At 35.5% G+C, this 26,933-nt stretch overlaps 1 protein-coding gene and 1 pseudogene across 1 annotated transcript; one reads left to right on the plus strand and one right to left on the minus strand.

Moving 5' to 3' along the window:
• Positions 1–20,378: 20,378 nt before the first annotated feature.
• Positions 20,379–22,896, minus strand: LOC113070021 (uncharacterized). The gene is made up of 2 exons (XM_026243179.1): positions 22,787–22,896; positions 20,379–22,191 (listed from the first exon to the last, which is right to left on the minus strand). The coding sequence occupies exon 2, from the start codon at positions 22,181–22,183 to the stop codon at positions 20,384–20,386; it is 1,800 nt and encodes a 599-aa protein (XP_026098964.1). The 5' UTR covers positions 22,184–22,191; positions 22,787–22,896; the 3' UTR covers positions 20,379–20,383.
• A 574-nt stretch (positions 22,897–23,470) lies between these two features.
• Positions 23,471–26,456, plus strand: LOC113070023 (calpain-10-like; annotated as a pseudogene).
• The last annotated feature ends 477 nt before the right edge of the window (positions 26,457–26,933 follow it).

The raw sequence follows: 26,933 nt of genomic DNA on the forward strand, positions 1-26,933 counted from the left end.
ATTTGATAATAAATAAGTTTATCTGGTTAAGAACTAGATATTATTCTAAATAACCTTTAGATTATAATCATACGGAAAGGTAATATATTCAGTATATTAATATATTAGGCCACGACTTGGGGAAGTCGTGGCCTAATGGTTAGAGAGTCCGACTCCCAATCGAAGTGTGTGTGTGTGTGTGTGTGTGTGTGTGTGTTCACTGCTCTGTGTGTGTGCACTTCGGATGGGTTAAATGCAGAGCACAAATTCTGAGTATGGGTCACCATACTTGGCTGAATGTCACTTCACTTTCACATGTGAGACACTGTTCAATATATTGAAATATATTAAAAAATGCATAGAACATAAAGCTGATGTTGTGTCTTTAATTGTGTTTTTGTGAAATTATATTCATGCCTCATATGATGTATTTTTAATCATAGCGTTTTTGCAATGCAGCCTAATTTTATTTCTACACTATAGGTTTACGGTTTAAAGTTATTATATATACAGAGAGCATTATGTGTATGGGAAAAACTCATTTTTTCCATTCTGCTGAAGCCTGATTTGTTCACGTTTGTGTAGATGCACACACCAATAGGGCTTCGACCCTTCAGAAGTGGCGGGGCTGACCGATATTTAAGTCATCTGTAGCGCCATTTACCAGATCATTCGAATGAAGCGATAGTCATTGATTCGTGCTGCTTGTAGTGTGGAAAGTGATGCAACGTTCATTCTCTTATCACATGGAACCAAAGTTACATCAAGTAACCGAAAGTGTTATGTGTATGGCAACGATTCCAATCACGCCGCACTATGAACAACAATCGATTAACTATGAACAATAGCTTCGTTGTCCAGAACAGAAATTTGAATAATGCCACTGAAGCTAGGTGGTCTGCAAGCGATCTGCAGTTAGTAGCCTTGTCAAATTTTTTCTAAAACCACGATATTCCTGGAATGGCTGCCCAGGCCGTATAGTGGGAGGCGAGAGGCTTTATTTTCTCGAACGAGAGCTCGTCTTGAAAAAGCAGGGAATCGTGTAAGTGTTTTTGTTTGTGAGAGAATGAGGAACTTTGCTCTTTAAAGTATGAGGGTCAAATATTTGCAGGGTTACAAAAATACAGCAGGGTTTTTCTGGCGGCCTGCAGCTGCGGAGCCAGCGTGTTTAGGGAGGAAGTGATGCAGCGCCTGCGACGTATTCTGAGCCTCCGAAAACCGAAAACCTCCGCGGGTCTCTGGCATGAACCACTCATCCATTAAGCCACGGACAGGCTCGTTCTGGGGCTGTCCATTTGAGGCCCAGATCCTCCACAACCTTTGAGAAGACGCGGATCTGCTCGGTGTCTAACTTCGGCTTTGGGCTCCTCGTCGGAATCGCCCCACTCCTCCGTTTCGGACGATGCGAAGGACACAGAGTCATCAGCAGTGATGTCATCAGTGATAATGTCCTTTTTCAGACGTGGCGAATGAGACCAGTCCACTCGCAGCTGAAGAGGGGTGCTGGTCCCCACTTGTGAAGCATACCGGCGTCGGAGGACATGGGGGGTGTGGGGCATACAGGCGCTGATCTGACGTAACACCACTCGAGCCCGCTGAGAGAGATCCACTGCCCCACTGTTTCTTCCTCTTAGGAGAGGAGGAGGACGGGAGGGCCTGGCAGGTGGAACCACCTTGGTGAAACAAGGTGACCCATGAGCATAGAGGAGATAGGCTTATGTTCGAACAGAAAGAGCACGAGCCATCAGCGAGCACAGCCTCTGCGTGGGCATGGCCAAGGCAGTGAAGCACCATTTGTTTGTGCAGCTACACAAACGTGAAAAAAATCAGGCTTCAGCAGAATGGAAAGAAATAGTTTTTTTCCATACACATAACGAGAGTGAACTTTCGAAAGGGAACTCTGTCTTTCAGTGTTGTTTTCACTGCTTTTAGGTAAGTTTAGTCACTAAAATCACATAAAAAACACATACAACTCTTTATGACATTGTATACATGTAACTGACACGTTTCTGTTCAATATTTACTTTACAGAAATGGTTTAGTGTCTTCGGAAAAAGACAATTTACAAGCATTAACATATACTAACTATATAAGAGGTAGGCTAACTATATATATATGAGCTCTTATTATGAAAGTTTGGGCTTTTAATCACATCTTATGTGTAGATGAGCAGTTTGATAGCTTTGTAAATGTTTTGCTGGTAATTTGTCAATATACAGTAGAAGTAAGTTAATTTATTTAACCTAAAAGTCTGCACTGTAGAGTCTATCGGTGACATCACTAACATGCAGGCTAAAATGGGCTGAAACTATTTCAAACATGTTTAGATTTTTCATTGTAAACAAAAATGTATAAAGATTATACTGTGATTTCAGGAGCGTCAGAAAAAAAAATCTCTAAAACTGATTAAGTGTGTGCATGTTTAATGATGGCTCTTAAATATTTAAATGCAATGTGAATGGTTACTGAGACTTGCATATTTAGTTTTGACCCCGGATGCTTACAGAAGGATAATCTTTTTTTTATGCTGCTACAAACTTCATGATCATTCATAACATTTATTGGTTCACGCTGAACTGGTGTCGATATAATGTACACTTTATATTAATAAGTAAATTAAATTGATATTTTCACTGTTTTTAAGTTGCATTTTCTGGAGATTTTTTTATTTTGATGTGTCCAAGTTTTGATTGATTTATTACGACGGGTCAAATATTTACAATTATAGAAATCTAATGTATTTACATATACATAACAAATATTAAAAATGTATAAATGGAAATATATTGCAAATTAATATATTTACATATTCTTATATCTAAATGTATTTTAATATAAAGGAAATAAATATATGTAAATATTTCTGATAAAAAATATATTTACATATGTTTGATATATGTGGAAAATATTAAAAAGCATCCCAAATCAAATATTTAAATATATTTTTTTTAAATATTTTTTATATTGTTTAATGTGCAATGTACATGTGCAATGCTTTCGCTGTGTGTGTGGGTGTGTTAGTCTAGTTTACTTTCACAGAAAGCTAAACTTGATGTTCCTAGAATCAAATGATCAAAATGAAACTGAATTGTTACATTAAAGAAGAAACCAGCCACTCTTACCGAAACAAAAATCTACTAAAAATGTATTGATATGTCACCAAATGACTAATGGAGAAATTATTTATTTATTTATTTATTTATTTATTGTAAGTTATTTGAAACATTTTATGAGCATTTTAAAATTATTGAGTAAACATTAAATCTTAAAACTAAAAGTGTTAGTCAATATTGTCAATATTCCTTTTAGTATGGACAGTTACTAAACAATAAGCTGACACTGTGTTTTATTATGTAGCTTTATTCTTATTCATCTGCTTCAGTCACATGAATTTTCTTGCTCATCAGCGTATTTATGACCATCAAAGGAATGATGGTACATCTAAAAATATCAAGTCATTTGATTGGCCATCAAATATTCCAATTAATAAATTGCACAAATGTATAACCTCTAAAACATGCACAGAATTACCCAAACTTTTAGGCAAAGGAATTCACAAAGATATTCTTGAAACAAGTTTTTGAAACCAACCTATGAAACTACTGCTAACAGTTATTCAACTTTGGTTTCTTGTTTTATCCAGTGGAATATTAAAACAAGGACACAGACTCAAGTCACTTTCATTAGATAGATGCATTTTAATAGACCAGTATAAAACAAGCAGAGCAAGGCTGTTTTGTTTTATTGATACACTGCAATAAAATTCTATATTTTTAATGACATATTATCATTTACATCTCAAGATTAATTTCTCATGTAAATTAATTTATTTCTTAATAACAAATAAAGATGTATATATTAGAGACATATGTGATTCCCAGTTTATGGAATGTTTATTAGAACAATTTGTCATATCAAGATTAATAGTTACAAATAACACATATATGTTAAGTTTGAAATATTATCCTGCTTTAAAGGTTCTATATGTAATTACGAATGTTCATGCCTGGTTTGACACAGTCTTTATTGTAAAAAGCGCTATGTTAATGAAGGTAAAATAAATTGTTTCATTTATGGTGAGTTTTAAACACTCTTCTAGTGCTCAACGTGGAGTCTTCTAGTGCTCACTTCAACTCCGGGCGAGGGTGAATCATCGTGCCCTGCGCCTGTGAGAGTAGGTCTGTCCTGATCGGTATCTCCCATGGAGAGCCATCAAGGAGCGAAACCAGATCTGCGAACCATACTCGGCCCGGCCAGAACGAGGCTACTAGCCGCCCTGGCGTACTCTCGCCAGAACTCCTGGGAGCAGAGCAATAAGGGGAAAGGTGTGCAGATGAAGCCCTGGCCAGGTCTGTACCACAGCGTCCAGTCCCAGAGGGGCTGGATAAACTAGAGAGAACCAAAGGGGACATTGCGATGTCTCTTGAGTCACAAAGAGGTCTACTTGAGCTTTGCCAAAGATTCTCCATATCTGCTTCACCACCTCGGGGTGAAGTTTCCATTCCCCGGGCCTCGGCCCCTGCCTCAACAGTATGTCTGCTCTCATATTTAGCTTCCCAGGAATATATACTGCTATTAGTGAGATGAGTTTGCCCTGGGACCACACAAGGATCTGGGGCACCAGCTTGTACAAGGGGTGTGAATGCAGACCTCCCTGGTGGTTGATATAACAGACCACTGATGTGTTGTCTCCGACACAAGGTGACCTCTTAGGTCTGGGAGGAAGAATTTTAGTGCTCGATAAATGGCTAGCATCTCTAGGCAATTGATATGCCATATCAGATGGCGACCGCTTCACAGATCATGGGCAGGGTGGCCACTCATGACCGCACCCCAGCCAGTGAGGGACGCATCCGTTGCTAGTATTACACGGTAACAAGGAGCTCCCAGCACCGGGCCCTGATTCAAGAACCAAGGTTTCTTACACATGTCCATGGCAAGGAGGCCTCGCCGCGTGACCTTGATAGTTCGAAGTGGATTGCCCCTCGGGGGAAATCCCTTTGTCTTGAGCCACCACTGTAGGGGCCTCATGTACAGCAGGCCAAGAGGTATCTGAGAGGGAGTGTCAGCCACATTAAAAAAGTTAACAGCTTAAGTCATTTGTGGATTAATGTGTATTGAAGACGCAAACCGTTTAAAACGATTCAGTTCGATTTGGTGAAATGGTTCAAAAAGACCCGATTACATCGAATGATTTTTTTTCGCGAAATTGGATATCACAAACTGCTTTGTTTTTAATTCTCTCTCACAACAGACACGGAAGAATAGACAATGTATAACGTTCACAAAGCTTCAATGGAGGGACTGAGAGCTCTCTCACTAAATCTAAAATATCTTAAATTGTGTTCAAAAGATAAATGGAGGTCTCATGGCTTTGAAAACAATATGAGGGTAAGTTATTACTTACCTTATTTTGCTATTTGGGTGAACTACCGCAGTATACTAACCTTTTTTATACCCCTCAGAAAAAATTAAATTGAATTCAGCTGAACACATTTTAATCTTTATCACAACAAGGGTCTAAACAAGCGCACAACACGAACAATGTATGTCATAGATTTGCTTCAATAAAAATGAACGAAACTTTATTAAACTGAACATAACTTTTTCAGAAACTATCAAATATATGCCATTAGAAAAGTAGAAAAACACAATGAAAATGAAAAAATCAACTCCATTGCACAAATTTAACAGGCTCCTCAAATATGCTTCATTCTTTGTTAATGTTTTTATCCACCTTTTGGCTTCAAAAAAACACATCAGGAGTCTACGGGTGATGTCATTGGCACTACGTCCATATTTTTATACAGTCAATGGTTTTTACACAAACTTCTCGTGGGGACGAGCTTAACAGTGATCTACTCTGGTTGGATAGTGAGCTTTTGATGGACAGGTGATCTCTGACCGGGAAGTACAGACATCACTCAGTGGCACGCATATTGGAAAGCTCTTGAGTTGATTTGTATTACTAAATATGTAATTAATATTTGACCTTCGAGATCTTGTCCTTCAAGGCAGCTTGAAATAAGCTTGTGTTACTGAATGACAATAATAACCCGCAACAAACTGTTGCACACTGTAACATGAAAAACCTGTATCGATGTTACTTCAGCAACACAAGCTTACTTCAAGCTGCCTTGAAGGACAAGTGGAGGAGGAAGATTACGCTGCTCTGTGTCTCTCCTGAGAGCTCATCTTTACAGACTGAGATGATCGAAGGTCTAATATTATTTACATATTTAGTAATACAAGGCATGACTATTGCGTACAAATAACCACGAGAGCTTTTTTTTTCTTTTTTCTTTTTTATTAATGCAGTGAACAAAAACATACAAAAGTATAAACATACATCACATAAAATCAATCACAAAAAATAAAAAATAAAGAATAAAATAGAACTAAAGAAAAGAGGTCCAAAATCTAAACAAAATTACACAAGGAGATCAAAGGTAGAGCAAATTCTAACAGTCCTTATAGCTTTCTTATTAGCAGATACTGAGATTACATTCAAATAATTTCCCATTTCTTTTAGGAACACAGAGAAGACAGGTTTTCAGTTGGAGAATTTGCATTTGTGAATGTGAAATTTGTTTAGGAAAACAATTTAATAAATAACGAAACTGATATTTTCGTTTGTGGGGTCAGAGTAATAATACCCAAATATAATGTTTTTCATATGTACTGAGAAGCCTGGCAAAATCTTACACTTGACAAACACACCAATATCATTCCAAAGTGTCTGACTGGAGTGAAATGAGCAAAATAAGTGTACAGTTTCTTCAGAACTCGAACAAAAAGATCATGTAAGATCAATGTCAGATTTAAATCTTTGTATAAACTTCTTTACAGGGTAGAACTTGTGTATGAGCTTAAAATAAATTTCTTTCACTTTGTCTGGGAAAAAGATTTTTTTGCGGTAGAGGCCAGATTTAATCAACGCAAGAGTGACGTCTGTACTTCCCGGTCAGAGATCACCTGTCCATCAAAAGCTCACAATCCAGTCAGAGTAGATCACTGTTAAGCCCGTCCCCACGAGAAGTTTGTGTCAAAACACTAACGAAAAACAGCGAAGCATAAGTGAAATCTGTGGCAATGCATTCAGAAGCCACGATTAGCGAAAACAAACCTTTGAAAAACATTAACGAAGGATGAAGCATATTTGAAGGGCCTGTTAAATTTGTGTGATGGAGTTCTTTTTTTTATTGTGTTTTACTTCTTTTGTAATGGCATATTTTTGATAGTTTCTGAAAAAGTTACGTTCAGTTTTATAAAGTTACATTAATTTTTATTGAACAAAATGTAATTCCATAAACCTGGGCCAAACGGAAATGTTTTTAACCCTTTTGGCAGACAAAAGTTTGTGAGGAAAGCAGTAGACAACAGGTGGCAGTATGTGCCAACATGCCAGTATACCAAACCACAGCTCTAAAATACACATATAACCTTTAATGTTTTATTTATTTTTTGTTTGTTTGTTTGTTTTTAAATATTGGAATATTCAATTTATTTAGTGATTGCAAAGCATCAGTTGACTTAACTTTAGCATTTGCTATAATCAACCAGTCATGCAAAAAATAAATAATAATAATAATAAAATTCAGACAGGTTTCTGCAATTCAGACACACAATAATTGTGATTACAACACAATAATTGTACATTATTTGATTACCTTATAGGAAGTAACATAATAATTTGTAGAATTATTACTGCAGCAACAACAAAAACATTCAGAAATTGCTAGCAAATTTCACAATTAATTACAAAGAAATGGCAAGTAAGATGTTGAATTAAACATCACATTTTTAAGTAGAAATAGTATTTTAAGCATACTTTAATCTTTGTCTTATTTACAGCTTCGAAAAATCGTAAATGTAAAAAGAGAAGTTGGAAGATGAGGATTGATTATGAACTCTTTACCCTGAACTTGGGGCATTCATGATTCATGAGTGCTGCTATAAAGTCATCATGTTTGCAAACATCCATAACCTTTAATGTCATTTCCTTTATTTAGAAACGGCAAGGTTCTGCAACAGTAGTCTATGTCATTGCTTTTAGTATCAAAAAGGTCTTTAACCTGTATCTTTCCCACAGATGTTAAATAGCTGTAATGGGTGAGACTGAACACAACCTGCAGGATGACAGGTCAAAACTGGTGAGCTGTTGTCAGCAGTTTCATATATAAAAAAATATCACACTGTACATCCTTGTTTTTATGAAAGAGGAACAAAAAAATACTGAGCATGTAAAAATACTCTTCACTGAATGATTTGTAAGCCATTTGTACAAACCCGACAGGGTAAATAAAAACCCTTGGCATGAAATGGAGCTTGTGCAAGATCTCACAATACACACAGTATGTGAACAGTTTTTCATGTCAAGTGTCAAAGAAGATTCTGTGGTTTAGAACATGGCACATTTTCCTTTAAAAAGTAAAATTATACATTTGTCCATTTGTTGAGTGATAAGGATAAGTTTAAGGATTAACTTTATTTGTCCCCGAAGGGAAATTTGTCTTGGGCAAAGTGCTACAGTGTTGTTCTCTAAACAGACAATAATAATATTAATAATAAAAATAGAATAAAGTACAATGTATGAGTCTGATATATAAAATACATATATAATGCAAAAGACAAGGTTCTAATATGTTATATGGGCATTATTTTTGGTGGAATTCAGCATTTTTATCGAGGCAGGAACAAATGAAAGCTTCAGTCTATTAGTTTTACCAACACAGTCTCACTCTCTACTCGTCAAATGTCTGACGCATGGTCAAGTGATCTGGCGTCACTTTTTTGACGCACTGGGTATACCTTTGGCGTTATTTTTCAACGTGCAGGTTAGTCCGATAGACTTCTATAGAACTCAGCAGCGTTTAAATTTGACGTCTTGGTTCAGCACACCGCAACTACACTGAATAAATATAAAAAAATAATAGGCTACAAAAAAAATTATATATGACAGAGATCGTTTTTATCTGGCCCTCCAACTTGTTTTTAAGGGTTTAAATATTCTCGCAATCTGATATCAAAGTGATCTCTGTGCCAAAGCTTAGCGCGTTCATCAGTGGTGAGTTTAACAACACTCAACTGCAGGTAAAACAGCACTCAGCGGTGAGTTTGACCAAAGCAACACTCAACTGCAGGGAAAACGACATAAAAGGTGAGTTTAACAACGCTCCAAGGCGCGTGCAAGTAAGCAGTTTAACCGTTTTCTTACAACCAATTTCGCTTATCGCTTATTCATAGTTCATCATCTCTATGAAATCACGTTCAAGAAGTCTCATTCAGCACACATCGCGATACTTGCCATCAGTTTCCATGTGCCACAGGGTCGGTGAGTAGATATAATTACGCTCTTTTAATGCCTGTTATAAAATTTATTCTGTCTTTATTAATCAGATTAGCGCCATATTGTTTACTCGCTGTATTATATCAGTCATCCGAGGCTGTCTTTGAGTTTCATTGCGTTTAACTAAGTGAACACACCTGCTAACTAGTGTGATTAAACCCTGTCGGTCACGTGACGTGCCATAGACTTTCAATATATTCATTTCATGTCAAAGATGTAAATTTGTAGTAAAATCATGGTAACCACGGCATGTACAATAGCAACAAATTAAATTTGAAGTTAAAACCCAGGAACGGGACATTTACCATGTTTTTACCTCAGTAACTGTAGTTCTACTATGGTATATTAATAATCAATACAACAATAAAATAATCATCAAACTAACTTTGGTTGTACAACTGTAATGGTCGTTTTTGATGTGCTTTTATATTACAGATATCACACATTTACTGTGTCATGCTTTTGATACCTTTTTATGTAAATCCAAAAAAAGTAAATAAATAAAAGGAAACATTTTTCCCTTCCTGCAGTTCATTCATATCAGTTTATATTTTAAATATTTTGCTCACAAAACATTATTAAAATTCTGTTTATAATTCTATTTTATTCTACCCCTCCCCCTTTCTTATTTTTATTATTATGTATTTTTTTTTAGCTGAAAAGATGTAAAGGAAGCAGTCATCCCTGTGGTGTTTGTGGAGAGGTTTTCCTTCAGAAATGGAGAAGACAAAAAGCTGCGGAGGCAGACATTTGCAGCAGTAAGTCTGTGTTGGTTTTACCTTTTTATCAAACTGCTGTTATAAATTGCACAGCATTTTTTTGCACTGTCCAAATACCCACACTTACCATCTTTGCACTTGACCAATCGATTATTTATTTGATGTATTTCCTATGTTTAGGCCAAGTGTTCGAGTGAGCATGGTGACCACAAGTGTGTGTCGAACTTTTCATGACCTGATGACAGTGGTTCCCGTTCCTGATCCTGGAGAACCCCAGCACTGCACGGTTTTGGCGTCTCTCTTATCTCACAAACACACTTTTGAGGTCTTGGAGTCTTCACTGATGAGCTGATGAGTTGAATCAGGTGTGTTTGATCAGGGAGACATCTCAAATGTGCAGTGTTGGGCTTCTCCAGGACCAGGATTGGGAGCCACTGCCTTACGCGACACACTTAAGTGTTTACAGAGATTTTTAGTTTGATCATTCAACTTTGCATTTTAAAATAAATTAATTGAAAAATTATTTTCAATATCTAATTATTATTATTATTATTATTATTATTATTATTATTAATATTTTACATACATTGTAAAGGTTTCCGTGACCCCTTGTGAGATCTCGACAAAAGGTCTCACAATTTATTCCAAAAATTGATGCATGATGGGATACACTAAGCCTGGTATAGAGCTCCGGAGCGGTATTGGAGATAATGTGGGTTTAGTGTTCATTAAGGGCACTGCGCTTTGGCATTATTAAGACTTGCGCACTACTGATAACAGTCCTGTTAGCTTGTAATATTTTTTTTTTATATATATATGAATATAGCTGTATAATTACACACACACATACGCACAGTAATGTATAAGATGCATGTAATGTAGTAATATTTTTCTTTCTTTCTGTCTTACAGGATTGTTTGCAGATAATGCTGTTCAAGCTCAACAGCTCTTTTAAGAGCCAACCCTCACAAACCTTCCTAAAAACTAAAAGAGCTGTTACTGAGTCTCAGCGAATCTTGCCATGATCAGCTCTTCCCAGGTACATTTGTTTAAAATATTTTTGAATCAACATTTACTCATCAAATGCTCTGGTCTGAATCTTATTTTAAATTAACTTAATTATATGTTTAATGAGCAATGTTAATTGCACACAGAGTAAGATTATCTTGTTTTTCCAAAGAGAAGGAAGACCAAGGAAATGATTTGCTCATGAGGAATGAAGACGGCCATCTTGAGCCCAAACAAAGACAGAAGTCCTCTGGTATGTGTGTGTTGAAGCAATGCTGTGCAATGCTGTGTTATGTGTTACAGCACTTTATGATTTTATCTCACAGGACTGTTCATCTCAGCCGTAATTTATTCTTTCTATGTTTTTATTCTTAATAAAAAAAAAAATTATATACAGCTATTACAATTAAATCATGTAGGCAAAGTGTGACTGGAATATTTTTAAACTTTAAGTAAAAAAAAAAAAAAAAAAAACACCAACTGTTTGTCTTAAATAAAAGAATACAAGTTTTATGTAAGTGGTTTACATTATTTCATTGTTTCATAAATGTTGTATTATAAATTGTGGATTGATAGTTGATTGGTTTGAAGCCAGGCCTTACACTAAAACACATTTGTGAGAGAAGTCAGGAACTTTGAAGATAAATTAGAGAGGGAAAAAAGACACATTTACTGCAACAATAGATGAATTATGGAGGCAAAAAATTCTGTCACATGCTAAGGGGTGTCTCATGAGCAAGTCCTTTGCCTTAATTCTTGCAGAATGAAATTTTTATTGCAGTATTTTAATTTGTACAGATGATCTCATCAGCCAAATGGGGGGTTTTGACCAAGTGATGCTCTTGAAAGGACTGAAAGAAGAGGATGTGGTAAATTGTCTTCAGAGAAAAACGTTCTCTAAAGGTCTTAAAACAGCTTGAAGAATGGTAAGTGTACAGTACTACAAGGGTCATAGTTGCTCACCCTGCTAAAATCACACAGAACATAAGCTGAGCTCTCTGTCAATTAAACAACTTGTTTCACTTTGACCAGGTCTGGGATGTTAGGACTGAGAGATCCTCTGGCTGAGAGAAGCTACACCACATCAGTGCTGGATATCAACCACAAACAGTTTCCAGACACGAGAGAAGAAGATCACGATGGGGAGATGAAACCAGTTTAGATGTGATGATGGGAATCATTATTTTCTGGAACAGTATCACATGTCTTATATGCATCACATGATCTGTATCACAGTTGACTGGATGGATTATTTTTACTTTTAAGGACATTTCATCACTCATCTGTGTGAACTGATTAATTTATGATATTAATGAATTTTTGATCCTTTATTATTTTCCTTGAATTGTGTTTGTCTTGAAGCTACTTCAATAAAATTAATATGGTGAATATTGTGTGTTGAAAATTCTTGGTAAATTCATAATTTTACTAGATACTGTAGGCTACTATGGGTTTATTCTACACTTGAAAAACTACATATTAATTACCAGGATTATTTTTTGCTTAAACATTAATGACATCTGGAACAACAATACACCAGAAAGTTATTATTGTATATATTTAATCACAAATATGCCTATATATCTATATAAAGGGATTTACTAGATGAATTATTTTGAAAAGCCATTTACTTTATAGTTACAAACACTTGAGGGATAACTGAGAATGTAGCAGGAATGATCAACATGGATCTTGTACTGCATTAAATCCAAGAGCACGCACATTACTGATGTTCAGCATCTGAGGACCCAGATAAGGGGATGAGGAGGACATTTTTACACTGATTGTTGCTAATTAGTTAATATATATAGTATTCTGAGTACTCCATGAATTATTCCTTGTGGAAAAGTGAAGTATCACAATGTGTATAAATTGTCCTTGATTACTGCTTAACAGTGGGGAATAGATGATGGCATGTTGTTGCAGGTTCATCCATTATATTTATTACTGTTAACTTCAAAAATAAAATAAATAATCTATAATTTTTATTATTAAATCATTTCTTTCTAATTTTGCCATGTTTCACCAGATGGCCTCACCATGTCCTGTCAAAAGCTTTACTGCTCATGACATAAGAATAAGAAAAGGTTAGTCTATGAAAACTGTCAGATATAAATGTGACTCAGCTCAGTTTGTTGTCCATTATGAGGAGAATACATACATGTAGGTTTTACTGCCCTTCTACCCCCAGGGGCCCAGTAGCACCCCCCGGAAGAGCCAAAAACTGTACATTTGAAATGGCTGTAAATCAGAGTCCAATTAATGAATCAAAGAGAAAACCAGAAGAATTTTTACTTATGCTATGCTGATAAAATAATGTCGGGCACAGTTTTCAGAAATAAATGGAAATGTTTCATAAAGCCATTTTAAATATTGCTCCCTCTAAAATACCAAATTTCACTCTGTCTTTCAATTATATCATAGAGGTTTACACAATGAAACTATTCATATATCCAGTTTTCCATTAAATATATTATTTATTTCATTTCGTCAATAAAACGATTTAAACTACATTACCCACAAGCCTCCGTCGTTCTATATATGGAAAGGCGAAACTAGGGGCTGTTTTTTGTAGTTCATCAAAGTTATGATTAGGGTTAGGGTTAGGATCTCGCTAAAGAGGTAATTTTCCTCAACATAGCAACCCTTAATTGTTGACTTAATATATTACTAATGTGATAATAGTAGCAAAACGTTCTTCTGTAACACGATGCGCTGTTTAGTATGGGTTAAAGGATAGTCCAACCACAGACAACCCTGCGATGACAAGGGACATTGACAGCCAATGATATCAAAGCTGAGCAGCGGCGTCACGCTTCCTTATCCATTTATGACCGATGACTTTCGTTTTTCGGCTGAAGGGATAGATTGGTTAACAATCAATAACATTTGCTACCTATTAGATTGTGTTTTATTAACGTCTACACCTTCCTCCAACAATAATGCAAATGCGCTAATTATTGTTTTCAGCTTGACAAAAATTGGGCAATATTGATGAGCACATGGCCAGCATTCGCAGTTCTATCGAACCGATTCCTCTCATTAAATCTTTTTTTTTTTTTTCAAAGACAGGTGCATTTTCTAATCAAATGATTAGCTTGTAACATTTAAATTGCATGTTGTTTTGTTTTAAATCTATAAAAATTATTCACTTTAGTTTTTCTGTGATTTGCCATTCTTTACCAATTGAACTCTAGCAATAAAAACAGAGTTAAAAAAACTGATTCAAAGACAAATTGCCCATATAACTGCACTGCATCCTCTGTCAATAAGTTGTTTTTGCCACTATGAAGAATAAAAATTCTTTGCAAATACTTTTATTAAAAAAAAAAGTAAATACAGATAGTCTTTCAGAGAACACTGAAGAATTTATTTGACCAAAAAGTGATACAACACACTGTTTCAAACTCAGAAAATAAAGACCATGAAGACATGCATGTCAAGTGTGCAATATCATCTATAAACCTCCATCAGCACAGCATCAAATAAACACTGATTGTCCGAACAATGGAAGAAAGATAACGTTCAGGAAAACAAACACCTGCTACATAAAATTGCAGAAATAAAACTGACAATAACATCATTCACTTCATGACTGGAACTAGGGGATGGCTGTGCATGAATACGTCCTTTACGAAAACTGCTGATGAGAACTGATGTTTGTTTTTTTATGATAAAAGCACCAGAAGTAAAGTTTACTGTATGAAGCTTGAAAAAGAGAACACAATGCTTTATCAATATAAAAATACTATTTTCAACCATTGTTTTGATCACTGGTTCTGTATACAATATATGGGTTGCTGGAAGGTCACAATGTATTCATTATAAGCTTAGAACTAAAACAAAACTGCACTGCAAAGTCTAAACACTGATAAAGGGAGCATTTCTGTGTGTGTTGGGAAGATAAAGAGTTAAAGAGGTGAGTCCTTGTGCATGATCGAGAAGAACATCATTATCTGCGAACAATCCTGAAAGACAGAAAGGAAGGAAATATTATTACATGCTACTTTTAGACCATAAAACCAGCCTCTGTAAAGATGCTGTATAATTATATATTAAATGCATCTATTATTAAAAGCTAGTCAATAATAGCAAGCTATATTCATATGAATTATAAAAAAATATATTACATGCTTAAAGGAATGTTATCAGTAGTGTAATTGATCTGCTCACGGAAACCTTTCCAATGTATGTGAAATATTATTATTAATAATAATAATAATAATAATAATTAGATACTGAGAATAATTTGGAAGTAAAACAAAGTGTTGCATGTTTTCTTGGTGTACAGAAAAGTATATTTATTTTGTACATCATTTGCAACTGCTTTTTTTTTCACTTAATTAGAAGCCCCAAAAATTTAATTGTCCTCTGTAATAGGGACTAATGAAAAGAGAATTAGAATTTCTTTTAAAATGCAAAGTTGAATAATAATCAAAAAAAAAAAAAAAAAAAAATCTCTGTAAACACTTAAGTGTGTCCCGTAAGGCAGTGGCTCCCAATCCTGGTCCTGGAGAAGCCCAACACTGCACATTTGAGATGTCTCCCTGATCAAACACACCTGATTCAACTCATCAGCTCATCAGTGAAGACTCCAAGACCTCAAAAGTGTGTTTGTGAGATAAGAGAGACGCCAAAACCGTGCAGTGCTGGGGTTCTCCAGGATCAGGAACGGGAACCACTGTCATCAGGTGATGAAAAGTTCGACACACACTTGTGGTCACCATGCTCACTCGAACACTTGGCCTAAACATAGGAAATACGTCAAATAAATAATCGATTGGTCAAGTGCAAAGATGGCAAGTGTGGGTATTTGGACAGTGCAAAAGTTTAAGAAACAACAAATGCTGTGCAATTTATAACAGCAGTTTGATAAAAAGGTAAAACCAACACAGACTTACTGCTGCAAATGTCTGCCTCCGCAGCTTTCAGTCTTCTCCATTTCTGAAGGAAAACCTCTCCACAAACACCACAGAGATGACTGCTTCCTTTACATCTTTTCAGCTAAAAAAAAAAATACATAATAATAAAAATAAGAAAGGGGGAGGGGTAGAATAAAATAGAATTATAAACAGAATTTTAATAATGTTTTGTGAGCAAAATATTTAAAATATAAACTGATATGAATGAACTGCAGGAAGGGAAAAATGTGTCCTTTCATTCATTTACTTTTTTTGGATTTACATAAAAATTTTCAAAAGCATGGTACAGTAAATGTGTGATATCTGTAATATAAAAGCACATCAAAAACGACCATTACAGTTGTACAACCAAAGTTAGTTTGATGATTATTTTATTGTTGTATTGATTATTAATATACCATAGTAGAACTACAGTTACTGAGGTAAAAACATGGTAAATGTCCCATTCCTGGGTTTTAACTTCAAATTTAATTTGTTGCTATTGTACATGCCGTGGTTACCATGATTTTACTACAAATTTACATCTTTGACATGAAATGAATATATTGAAAGTCTATGGCACGTCACGTGACCGACAGGGTTTAATCACACTAGTTAGCAGGTGTGTTCACTTAGTTAAACGCAATGAAACTCAAAGACAGCCTCGGATGACTGATATAATACAGCGAGTAAACAATATGGCGCTAATCTGATTAATAAAGACAGAATAAATTTTATAACAGGCATTAAAAGAGCGTAATTATATCTACTCACCGACCCTGTGGCACATGGAAACTGATGGCAAGTATCGCGATGTGTGCTGAATGAGACTTCTTGAACGTGATTTCATAGAGATGATGAACTATGAATAAGCGATAAGCGAGAATGGTGTGTAAGAAAACGGTTAAACTGCTTACTTGCACGCGCCTTGGAGCGTTGTTAAACTCACCTTTTTATGCCGTTTTCCCTGCAGTTGAGTGTTGCTTTGGTCAAACTCACCGCTGAGTGCTGTTTTACCTGCAGTTGAGTGTTGTTAAACTCACCACTGATGAACGCGCTAAGCTTTGGCACAGAGATCACTTTAATATCAGATTGCGAGAATATTTAAACCTCAAAAACAAGTTGGAGGGCCAGATAGAAACGATCTCTGTCATATATATATATATATATTTGTAGCCTATTATTTATTTTTATTTATTCAGTGTAGTTGCGGTGTGCTGAACCAAGACGTCAAATATAAACGCTGCTGAGTTCTATAGAAGTCTATCGGACTAACCTGCACGTTGAAAAATAACGCCAAAGGTATACCCAGTGCGTCAAAAAAGTGACGCCAGATCACTTGACCATGCGTCAGACATTTGACGAGTAGAGAGTGAGACTGTGTTGGTTTTACACATTGGCATTCTTAGTCTCTTTCCCAATGGCAGTGTCTGGTATTTGCTTAAAAGAGGATGTTTGGCGTCAGAACTGATACTTATTGTTCTTCTCATTGAATCTCATTGGGTGTATGGGCTCATATTTTTTTATTCCTATGATTCTCATAGCTGTTTTGTGGATATGAGCCAATTTGTTTTTCAGTTGAAAAGACCAGTTTCCGAACCAGACTGTAATTCCGTAGCGAATAAGACTTTCAAGCGTGGCCTGGTAAAAAACATGCAAGATATTGGTACCCACCCCATACAGTCTCAGCCTTCTTATAAAATAAAGCCTCTGTTGAAGTCGTGTGCACAGACTGTCAATGTGTGTTTTCCAACAAAGAACATTGTCCATATAAAACCCCAGGTATCTGTCACTTGCTGTATCTCTGTGTCTTTAATGATCAGGGGCTTATGTTCAGATACTGTACACTTCTTGGGTCAAGGACCATTTCTTGTGTCTTATTTACATTTAACACAAGACAGTTCTTGTCACACCACTGAGTAAAAAATATCTATTTCACTGTGGTAAGATAATAGGTCCATGCCTTTTTGTAAGATACTTAAAATGACAGTATCATCAGCATATTTCATTATATAATTATTAGTATATGTGCTCCTGCAGTCATTTGTGTATAAAGCAAAGAGCACAGGCGATGAAACACAACCTTGTGGAACTCCTGTGCTGCTATATCTGACCTCAGAAAGTGTCCCATTAACCCTAACCTGCTGAGTTATGTTACTTAAAAAAGAATAAAACCATTTAATTAAATAAGTACTGACACCCATGCCATAAAGCTTCTCTAAAAGCAGATGTGTCTGTAATGTATATTGTATAAAGGTTTAAAACAATCTTTTTTTTCTTGTATTGTCTTCCTTTTTCTCTTTTTTTATACAGTATATATATTTTAAATATTACCATATTTCAACGATTGTGGTTGTGGTAGTTATGAAACCTATATGAACAATTGGAATATTTTTAATTTGTTTATTCCAAGTCTAATTTAAAATAAGTTTTTTTTTTTTTATAGCACATTGTGGAGTGAGAAAGTATTATATAAATATAATATACTTGCAATGTAGCTTAGGGGTAGCATTAATGTACTTTAACATTATAATTGCTAGAATAATTGTATGAGATTAATGATTTAGTAAAAAAAAAATTACATCAATGAAATGGTGGGGGACAAATAAATTATGTTTTTAATTATGAAACTAAAACCACTGTCACTATCAAGTCACTTGTCTTAATGAATGAGTCATGAAATCATTTTCTTCCTAGTCTGATATTGCACCATATATATAAAAATCAAAAACTCATACAATGATAAAAATATGAATCAGTTATTGTAATATGATTTATTAATGAGGATATTTTAAACAGTATTCTAGGGCTCTGTTTGTACTAATGTAGTAGGGCTATTGTCATAACCTTTGTCTATCAGGAAACAGATGTGTTTTCTAAATGCAGTGGCCAAATGGGTTTGTGCATATAAGAATTCTTGTTCCCATCAAAATGCAGAGCAGACTGATGTTTGTACTAACTTGTTATTGGCAGATTGTGCTAACACATATTTTTTGTCCATTTTAAAGAGTTTTGTTTTAGTTAAAACCATAGAACTTTTCACACAAACTGGGTAAAATGGGTGAAGATTCCCCCTTAAAGCTGCAGTAGGTAACTTTTGTAAAAAAATATTTTGTACATATTTGTTAAACCTGTCATTATGTCCTGACAGTAGAATATGTGACAGATAATCTGTGAAAAAATCAAGCTCCTCTGGCTCCTCCCAGTGTCCTATTGCCATTTGCAGAAATACATCACTCCCGGTAAAAAACAACCAATCAGAGCTGCGGTCTGTAACTTTGTTTGTGTTCAAAATGTAGAAAAATGTATATAATAAGCGAGTACACCATGAATCCATTTTCCAAACTGTGTTTTTAGCTTGTCCTGAATCACTAGGGTGCACCTATAATAAGTGTTTATATTCGGACTATTTTAGATTGCTTCGGGGGTACCGCGGCGGAGTAACCCATAACCTTTGTGATTCTTCATAGACATAAACAGAGAGAAGTAGTTCTGGCTACGATGTTCTTCCGCAAGACGCAAGCAGTTCTGTTTATTAACCGCTAGAGCAACAAAAGTTACCTACAAAACTATAAAAACATTTCCTTATTTAGTTGTTATGGCACAAAATGTAAAATATGGCCCCTACATGTCCACAAAACCCTCATTAACCTCAGTTAATGACGTTGAGTCTTTGACTGACTAAATCTCACAAATGTTGATATTCAGATGAAATGAAAAAATTAAAAATAGTGTAGCCATTCATCAAAACTGCTGAGATGTGAGAAACATATATTCAGGTGAAATATATTATCAGTTAGTTCATTCTTAGTGCTGAACACTTAGTTAATTAATATATTTGATTGCTTTGGCCAACATATTTTGTAATTAATATAATTGTATACATTAATCATTTTAAAAACAGATGTGACATTTCCCAAAATTTTGAAATACAGCATTTACATAACTATATTTTTTATTTTTTTAAACTGCCACCATTATTCAATTTTGGTATGTTTGTTCTGTCCATTGGAATGTCAAAAAGGACACAGACTCAACTCACTTTCATCAGATGCATTTTAATAGGGAAGAAAATTGTTTAAAATAGAAGGAAAAAAAAATGTATACAACAAACAGAGCAAGGCTATATTGCATATTGTACATTAGAATTAAATTTGGATTTTAAGATTATTGCTAACAAGAAATTATCTTATCTAGAATAAGTGTTCGTTAAAAACAAATGAAGATATAAGCATTAGAGAGATCTGTAATTAACCGTGCATGATATTGTTAGAACAATGTGTTATTGATCATTCTTATCAGGACATGGACAGCAGATTGTTACAGATGTTGATGTATATTTGTAATAAAGACTCATTCAAGTCAAGTTAATAGGAATTATTACTGTTAGTGTAACATTATCCTACTTTAAAGCTTCTATGGATTCATTAACCATTCTTCCATGGCTCAGTTTTCACTAATACATTATCAGAACTTTTGTCTTTCAGGAAACGGATCTGTACTCCGGGCACAATGTCCAGTTTGGATTTGTACTGATAAATATCATAATTCTCATGAGCAATCTCCTCCATCTTTTCAAACTTCACAATATAGTAATATGTGTAATAGTCATAATTTTTCTCATGTGAGCTAGTGTAAAACCCCACCCATGAGTAGTAAAATAAATCTTTCCAGTCTGTGAAGGTCTTCTTGATATAAAGTCGAGCACAAGCTTTACCGTCTTCAGTGTAGAGCTGCAGACCAACATCATTATACTCTGGTCCATAAAAGAATTCAGGAACATTTGATGAGAGTTTAGCTTGACTTTGTGTTCCACAGTCTGATGGCAATATTGTCAATGCTTTAGCACCCTCCCAGGGCGTAGTTTGTGCTAAAATTTTGTCATATTTTTTGTCCAGCAGAAAACGGATTTGAACTCCATGAGCAATAGCTAAACTGGAACTGTACTGGTAAATATCATAATTGTGTGTGATATAGTATTCAATCTTTGAAAACTTCTCAGCATATTGATATGTGGAATAGGCATCATTTTTATCTTGTGAACTCTTGTAAAACCCCACCCATGAATGGGAAAAAACTTTGTTCCAGTTGCTAAAGGTTTTCTTGATGTAGAGTCGAGCGCAGGCTTTTCCGTCTTCAGTGTAGAGCTGCAGACTAGCGTCAAACCCCTTTATTCTGACGGGAATCACTCTGTTAGCTCCATCAAACTCTGGGCCATACCAAATGTATGGATTAGTAAACTGAAAATCAAAAAGTGATGGGTACAGTCGCAGTCGAGGTTGGAGACCAGCATTCATGGAGACAGAAGTATCTGAAGCCCCAGATGAGTCATAAATATCCAGCCGTTCCCTGACCTGTGTATGAACTTCATTAGTTTCACTGGAACGAGTGTTTTGGCAAATTTCAATGTATACATATTTGGAATTTTTCATAATTTCAGCAGGTATCTCCCAAAGAAGTTTTGAGAAACCTTCTGTAGTTGCTTTTAACTCTAGTTTAATTCCTTCATATGCATTACATTGCAAATAGGGTGAGCGTTTCTTTCTGCGGCTGATAGGACTGTGTTTACAGTCATTGCTGCTGTATCCTGTCTCTGTCAGAAACTGAAGGCATCTGTCATATTCTCTGTCTTCTGTATTGCGTGGTATTGTGTAAATACCAGAAACATTGCTCTCATCCACAGTGCAGTTATACGGGTCTCCAATCTGCAAGAGCAGAGCAGGATCAATCTCATAAGTGTCAGAAGGATTAAATTCATTCTTGTTAAGGTCATGTGCTGTAATAAATACACTGAGTATCTTGTTTGGCCTATTTTGTTTCACAGAGATAATGAGCCTGTCCATGTTTCTTTCTGGCACATTGGTGTTTCTGTAATACTTCCGCACATAGGCTGGCAATGCATTGGCGCCGGGAGATCTTAAATTGCCAACCGAATAGTAACTCTGCCAAGAGCTCAATGAGGGGAGAATGTCCTCTCTATTGCCATAATGATGGAATCCAAAGTCACCTCTATTAAGATCAAAATTTGAATCAAGGATAAGAATCTTGTTCTGATCAACAGTCACAATGTTTTGGGCAAACCAGAACAATAACTGAAGTCCATGACGTGGTGCAGACTTTGCATATGTAATGTTCTTCAAGTCATGAATATTGTTAAGTTTTCTCAAAGAAGAGACACCAGCCAAGAAGAGGCAGAGGAGCAGGAAGCAGAGTCTCATGGCACCCATGGCAAAATCTTAATCAAAAACAAAATACTAAATATCAAACACATAAGCTGTAAATATACTTGGATCATAAGCAGGCAATTTAATGATGGCATAGCTTTATGTTGAATCTAAGATTTTTATATTATCATTTAAAAAAACTGAACAGGAAAATGTTCTGCTATTTTAATGTTTACACTAAAAATATTGACTGTATAGAACTTCATTACAGTAGTACATTTTAATTAAGGTTCTTAACATTATGGCATTTCTATTGAGCGTCAGTTAGGAAACTCATCAAAAAATAGATCAGTGGTTTGAAAATGCCACTGACCCTCACTTTTTGGGGAAATTAATTTAGGAGTGGCTGCTTAGTAATATCCACAAAATATTTTATGTTCCAAAGAATTAAACACATAACATTTAACTTTAATTTGAAATTTCAAGAACATATTAACACTGCTATCATTGGTAATATAAAGTCAATAGTTTAATAACTTTTGTTTGATTTAATATTTTGTAATAAATATTACATTAATATTTCAATCAATTTAGTAAATGTAATTCAGAATCCTATTTTATAATCTGAATGTATTTAAACACTTTGAATAAATCTATAAAATTTACCTCAGACTGAAGGTCCTCAGTGGAAGAGCCCCTGTATCTGTCACATCTCTCAGATGATTATTTATACAGTATGGAGGGGGCTGTACTTTACAGACAGGGTGTGTCTCTGTAGTAGAGCCTGTAAGACTGCCCTTCAGTTATAGCGTCATTTTAAAACATTTTGCCACAATACAATTTTCTTTTAAGTGCACTTGTTTACTAGGGACAACATGTCAGTGTAGGCATATGCTGGAAATAAAGTATGAGACATGATATGTGAAGAAAGCAAAGAAAAATCAAGTTAACTATCACTTGTGAAAATAAAATTGTATTTTGTGTCATTCTTCAAGTAATTTATCACACTGTGATTTTTAAGACGGCAGGGGAAAAAATGACTATAGTTGAAGTCACTGTAGTCGTTTTCTGCACATGTTACAAAGTTTAGGTAAATAAAACAGTTGCCTATTATATTAATATATGATATAAGTAAATGTAATTAACATTATATTTAATATGTAACTAATTATGTAAGTAATGCCTCCCATATTAACAACAATAATGTTTTTTTTTTACTATTATTAAACATTTATTAACCATGAAATTAAGTCTTATTAGCGAAGATAAAAAAATAAATCTAAATCAAAGAAAGGAAAGGAAAGACCTTTACCAGAAATATGCGATTTGTACAGTAAATCTGTAATGCTGGCAGTTCTCAGGAGTTCCGCTCGAGGGCGCGCTTGCTGCAGCTCCTCCGCCCCGGATGACAGAGCTGTCCGCGGCGCGCGCGTCCTTCCGGTTTTGGGATGGATTTCCTTGGTGCAGTGTTTTTATTTCTTTTAACGTACTGATTGTGTTTCAGCGACCTCGAGGTCGATGGATTTTACTTTGACTTGATGCTTTACTTCGCCTCGATCTGGCCATGTCATTCAAAACCGCCGGCAGTATATCTAAAGTGCTAGCAAACCCAGCTGAACTGATGGTAGGTCTGGATAAATGGAATATTAATGCTCGCTTTGATGTTAGATGTCTGAACAGGGTTGACACTAAAACGGTTTCTGGGAAGGTGACTTTTCCGTTAAAAGCCGTATTAATGAAATTTTAAACTGTATGCTTTCTTTAGATATAGGCTACTGAATTGAATATCACATGCATGCTGGAACAAACAAGACAATGAAGATACGATAACGGTCTTACTCTGTGTTACTGTTTGATGTTTTTAAAACTGTAAACTATGCTCAGATGATCACTCTGTTACTAAAAGTGTTTTGTCTATCAGAAGTGAAGCGGTTTCCGGTTGCCATGGAGACGGAAAGTGAGCATCATGGGATGTTTGTGGATCCGGACTTTCCTGCTGATGAGTCCTCACTCTTCTGTGACTACACCACGCCCCTCTCCAAATTGTTGGGTGATGTCACATGGCTCCGCCCACAGGTACCATAATATTCAGTCATTCCCACAGGTAATATATTTACTCCAATGAGTACACATGAAGATCTTCTATCAGAACTGAGTGGGTTTAGTGGGTTAGCTAGAGTAGTTTGTAAAAATTCTTATTGTTCATTAAACACTAAGCAAACATTACTTGGATGATCTACTACTCCCTGACAACATAACAGTGACAGCATGATGAATTTCATTCATACTATAAAGAACATACTTTTTTTAATGGTCGTGAAGTTTCAAACCTCACGTAGTACCTACTGATGATGCGATTTCAAACACATGTTGGGCAGAATTTACAGTGCTTTTCCTTCTGTATATAACAGGAGATCTGCAAGCAGCCTCAGCTCTTCCCTGATGACCCTGTGGAGGCCCACCCAAAGCAAGGCATCCTGGGAGACTGCTGGTTGCTTTGTGCCTGCTCCATGTTACTCAAGAACCAGCATCTTCTGAACAAGGTGAACACTGGCAGATTTCTTGTGAAGATGTTGTATTTTAACTGGAAATGAAAAGTACATGTTTAATAGAGTGGCAACAATCTGCAAATTTTTTAAAATAATAATCTTGTGCCTTTGACTTTTTCTCCAATTGTCAAATACTTTTCCGTCTCGAGAAGGAGTTTGTAATGCTGTGATTCACTTTATAGCTACATTTACATTTACAATTATTCACTGGCAGGCACTTTTATCCAAAGCGACTTACAGATGAGGAATACAACAAGCAATGTATCCTTAAGATGTCGAAACAAGAGAAGTGCCAGTTATTCATGGCCTGATTCATGGCTTTTAGCTCTTTCACAAACACTGTTTTTAAAATCCCAATGGGAAAAATGAATGGCAAAGATGCTTTCGAAACCAAGGTCACTGAAAAAGCGAGTGATCACTGTTGCACTCTGTTATTATAGATTTAAATATTTTAAATATTCCAGTTACATACCAAGAAGCTTTGATCATATTTTGCACATTAGATTTATTCTAAAAAAAAAATTTAACACAGTTGTGGTTTAAAAACTTTAATTGAATGTTGTCAAGTTGTATTTTTATGTGTGTTTGTTTTTGTTATCAGGTATTTCCACCAGAGCAGCCCTTTGTGGGGTGACCGTGTTTTACCACGGTGAGTTCCGTGTCCAGTTCTGGCAGAATGGGCGCTGGATAGAGGTACGGGTGGATGACCAACTGCCCTGCATCAATGACAATCTCTGCTTTTCACGATGCCAGAGCCCCAGGGCATTCTGGGTAGCACTTTTGGAGAAAGCTTATGCCAAGTAAGTGCTATAACTTGTATTAACTGTAATGTGTGAACTAAAGCAAAACATAATAATTGAGAAGTTGTAATTGTTCTTCATGCTAGGTTACATGGTTCATACGAGCGTTTGTGGGCAGGGGCAAGTATGTGAGGCAGTTGTGGACTTGAGCGGAACCATAGCAGTACGGTGGAGTCTTAAAGGGGCAGAGTCTCAAAAACAACAGCCAACGAGTCCCAGACTCAACACACACCTAACGGGATGAGACTATCTGAACTCTCACTTCAGCTGAAGGAGCATGTGCCATCAGCTGCTGTGTCCACAGCGCCCCCACAGGTGAGAGAGGAAAGCAACCACTGACTTTTTTCTTCTTAAAGCTGAATTAAATGAACTTTCCAACAGTGACACAGTTATTACATGAATACATCCACTAAAACTGAGCCCAGTTAAGTATTAATAATATACTACTACAGTAATTATTCATATTAAATATCAATCTGGATATAGATCTGGATGTTTATTTTTTATTTTAGTACTTTACATTATTTTGACCATTATTATTACTTTAAAAACATTTCTAATTTAGTTTATTTATCATTTGTATTTTACTTTATTTCAGTTAACATTTGTTTTATTGCAATGATTTTTAATATTTTTAGTTAACTATAGCAGCACTATTTGGGAATGATTTTAGACTGCAGCAACAACAGTTAATAGTTTACAGATTTTACAGTGACCCACATGTACTCCTTAAATGTGCGGTTTTCTGAAAATCTTTCACAAAACACCATAGGGAGGATTTAATCATAGTACTTTAATAGTTGTAGTAATGGGTTTGCTGCAGGTATCCCAGAGCTTGGTCAGTTCCATGCCATGAGTGTGATGGAGTGGACAAATGTGACAACCACTACAGGTGAACAAGTGGAGCTGGTCAGGATACGAAACCCCTGGGGCAGGAGGAGCTGGACCGGGGTCTGGAGAGAGAGGTATGGAGAGAAAAAGTGCTGAATTATCACAAACTTTGTCAATGTTTTGGTTTGTTTTGTGAGTTAAGTACCTTATATTTAATATATGTATTATAAATAGATGTTTTTAAAATGATTTGTTAATTTAATTGTGAATTTTTCATATCTGTGTAACTTTTAAATCCTATTTGAGCTTAGGATATGTTGAACTTTTTATCTTTGGCAGTTAGACTGAATGCAACATCAGACCGAATGTGACATATTTTAATTAAAACTATTATATTATTGAAGAACAAAGTGAGAAATACCAATACTGCTCCACTAAAATGTGATTCTTTAAACACTATTTCTGTCAAATTAGTGGTTATAATTATTTTAGACATAATTATTATATTTACAATTCTTAAATAGTTATTTATATTCATTGTCCCTAGAAAACCTACTACGATTTTCTTTCAGATATATAGGTGGTCATTTATTTTGTGTGGATATCGTTGTTCATTAATTTTACCATGATGAA

This window comes from Carassius auratus, unplaced genomic scaffold (assembly GCF_003368295.1).
Source record: "Carassius auratus strain Wakin unplaced genomic scaffold, ASM336829v1 scaf_tig00002779, whole genome shotgun sequence".
NCBI classification, from domain to species: domain Eukaryota; kingdom Metazoa; phylum Chordata; class Actinopteri; order Cypriniformes; family Cyprinidae; genus Carassius; species Carassius auratus.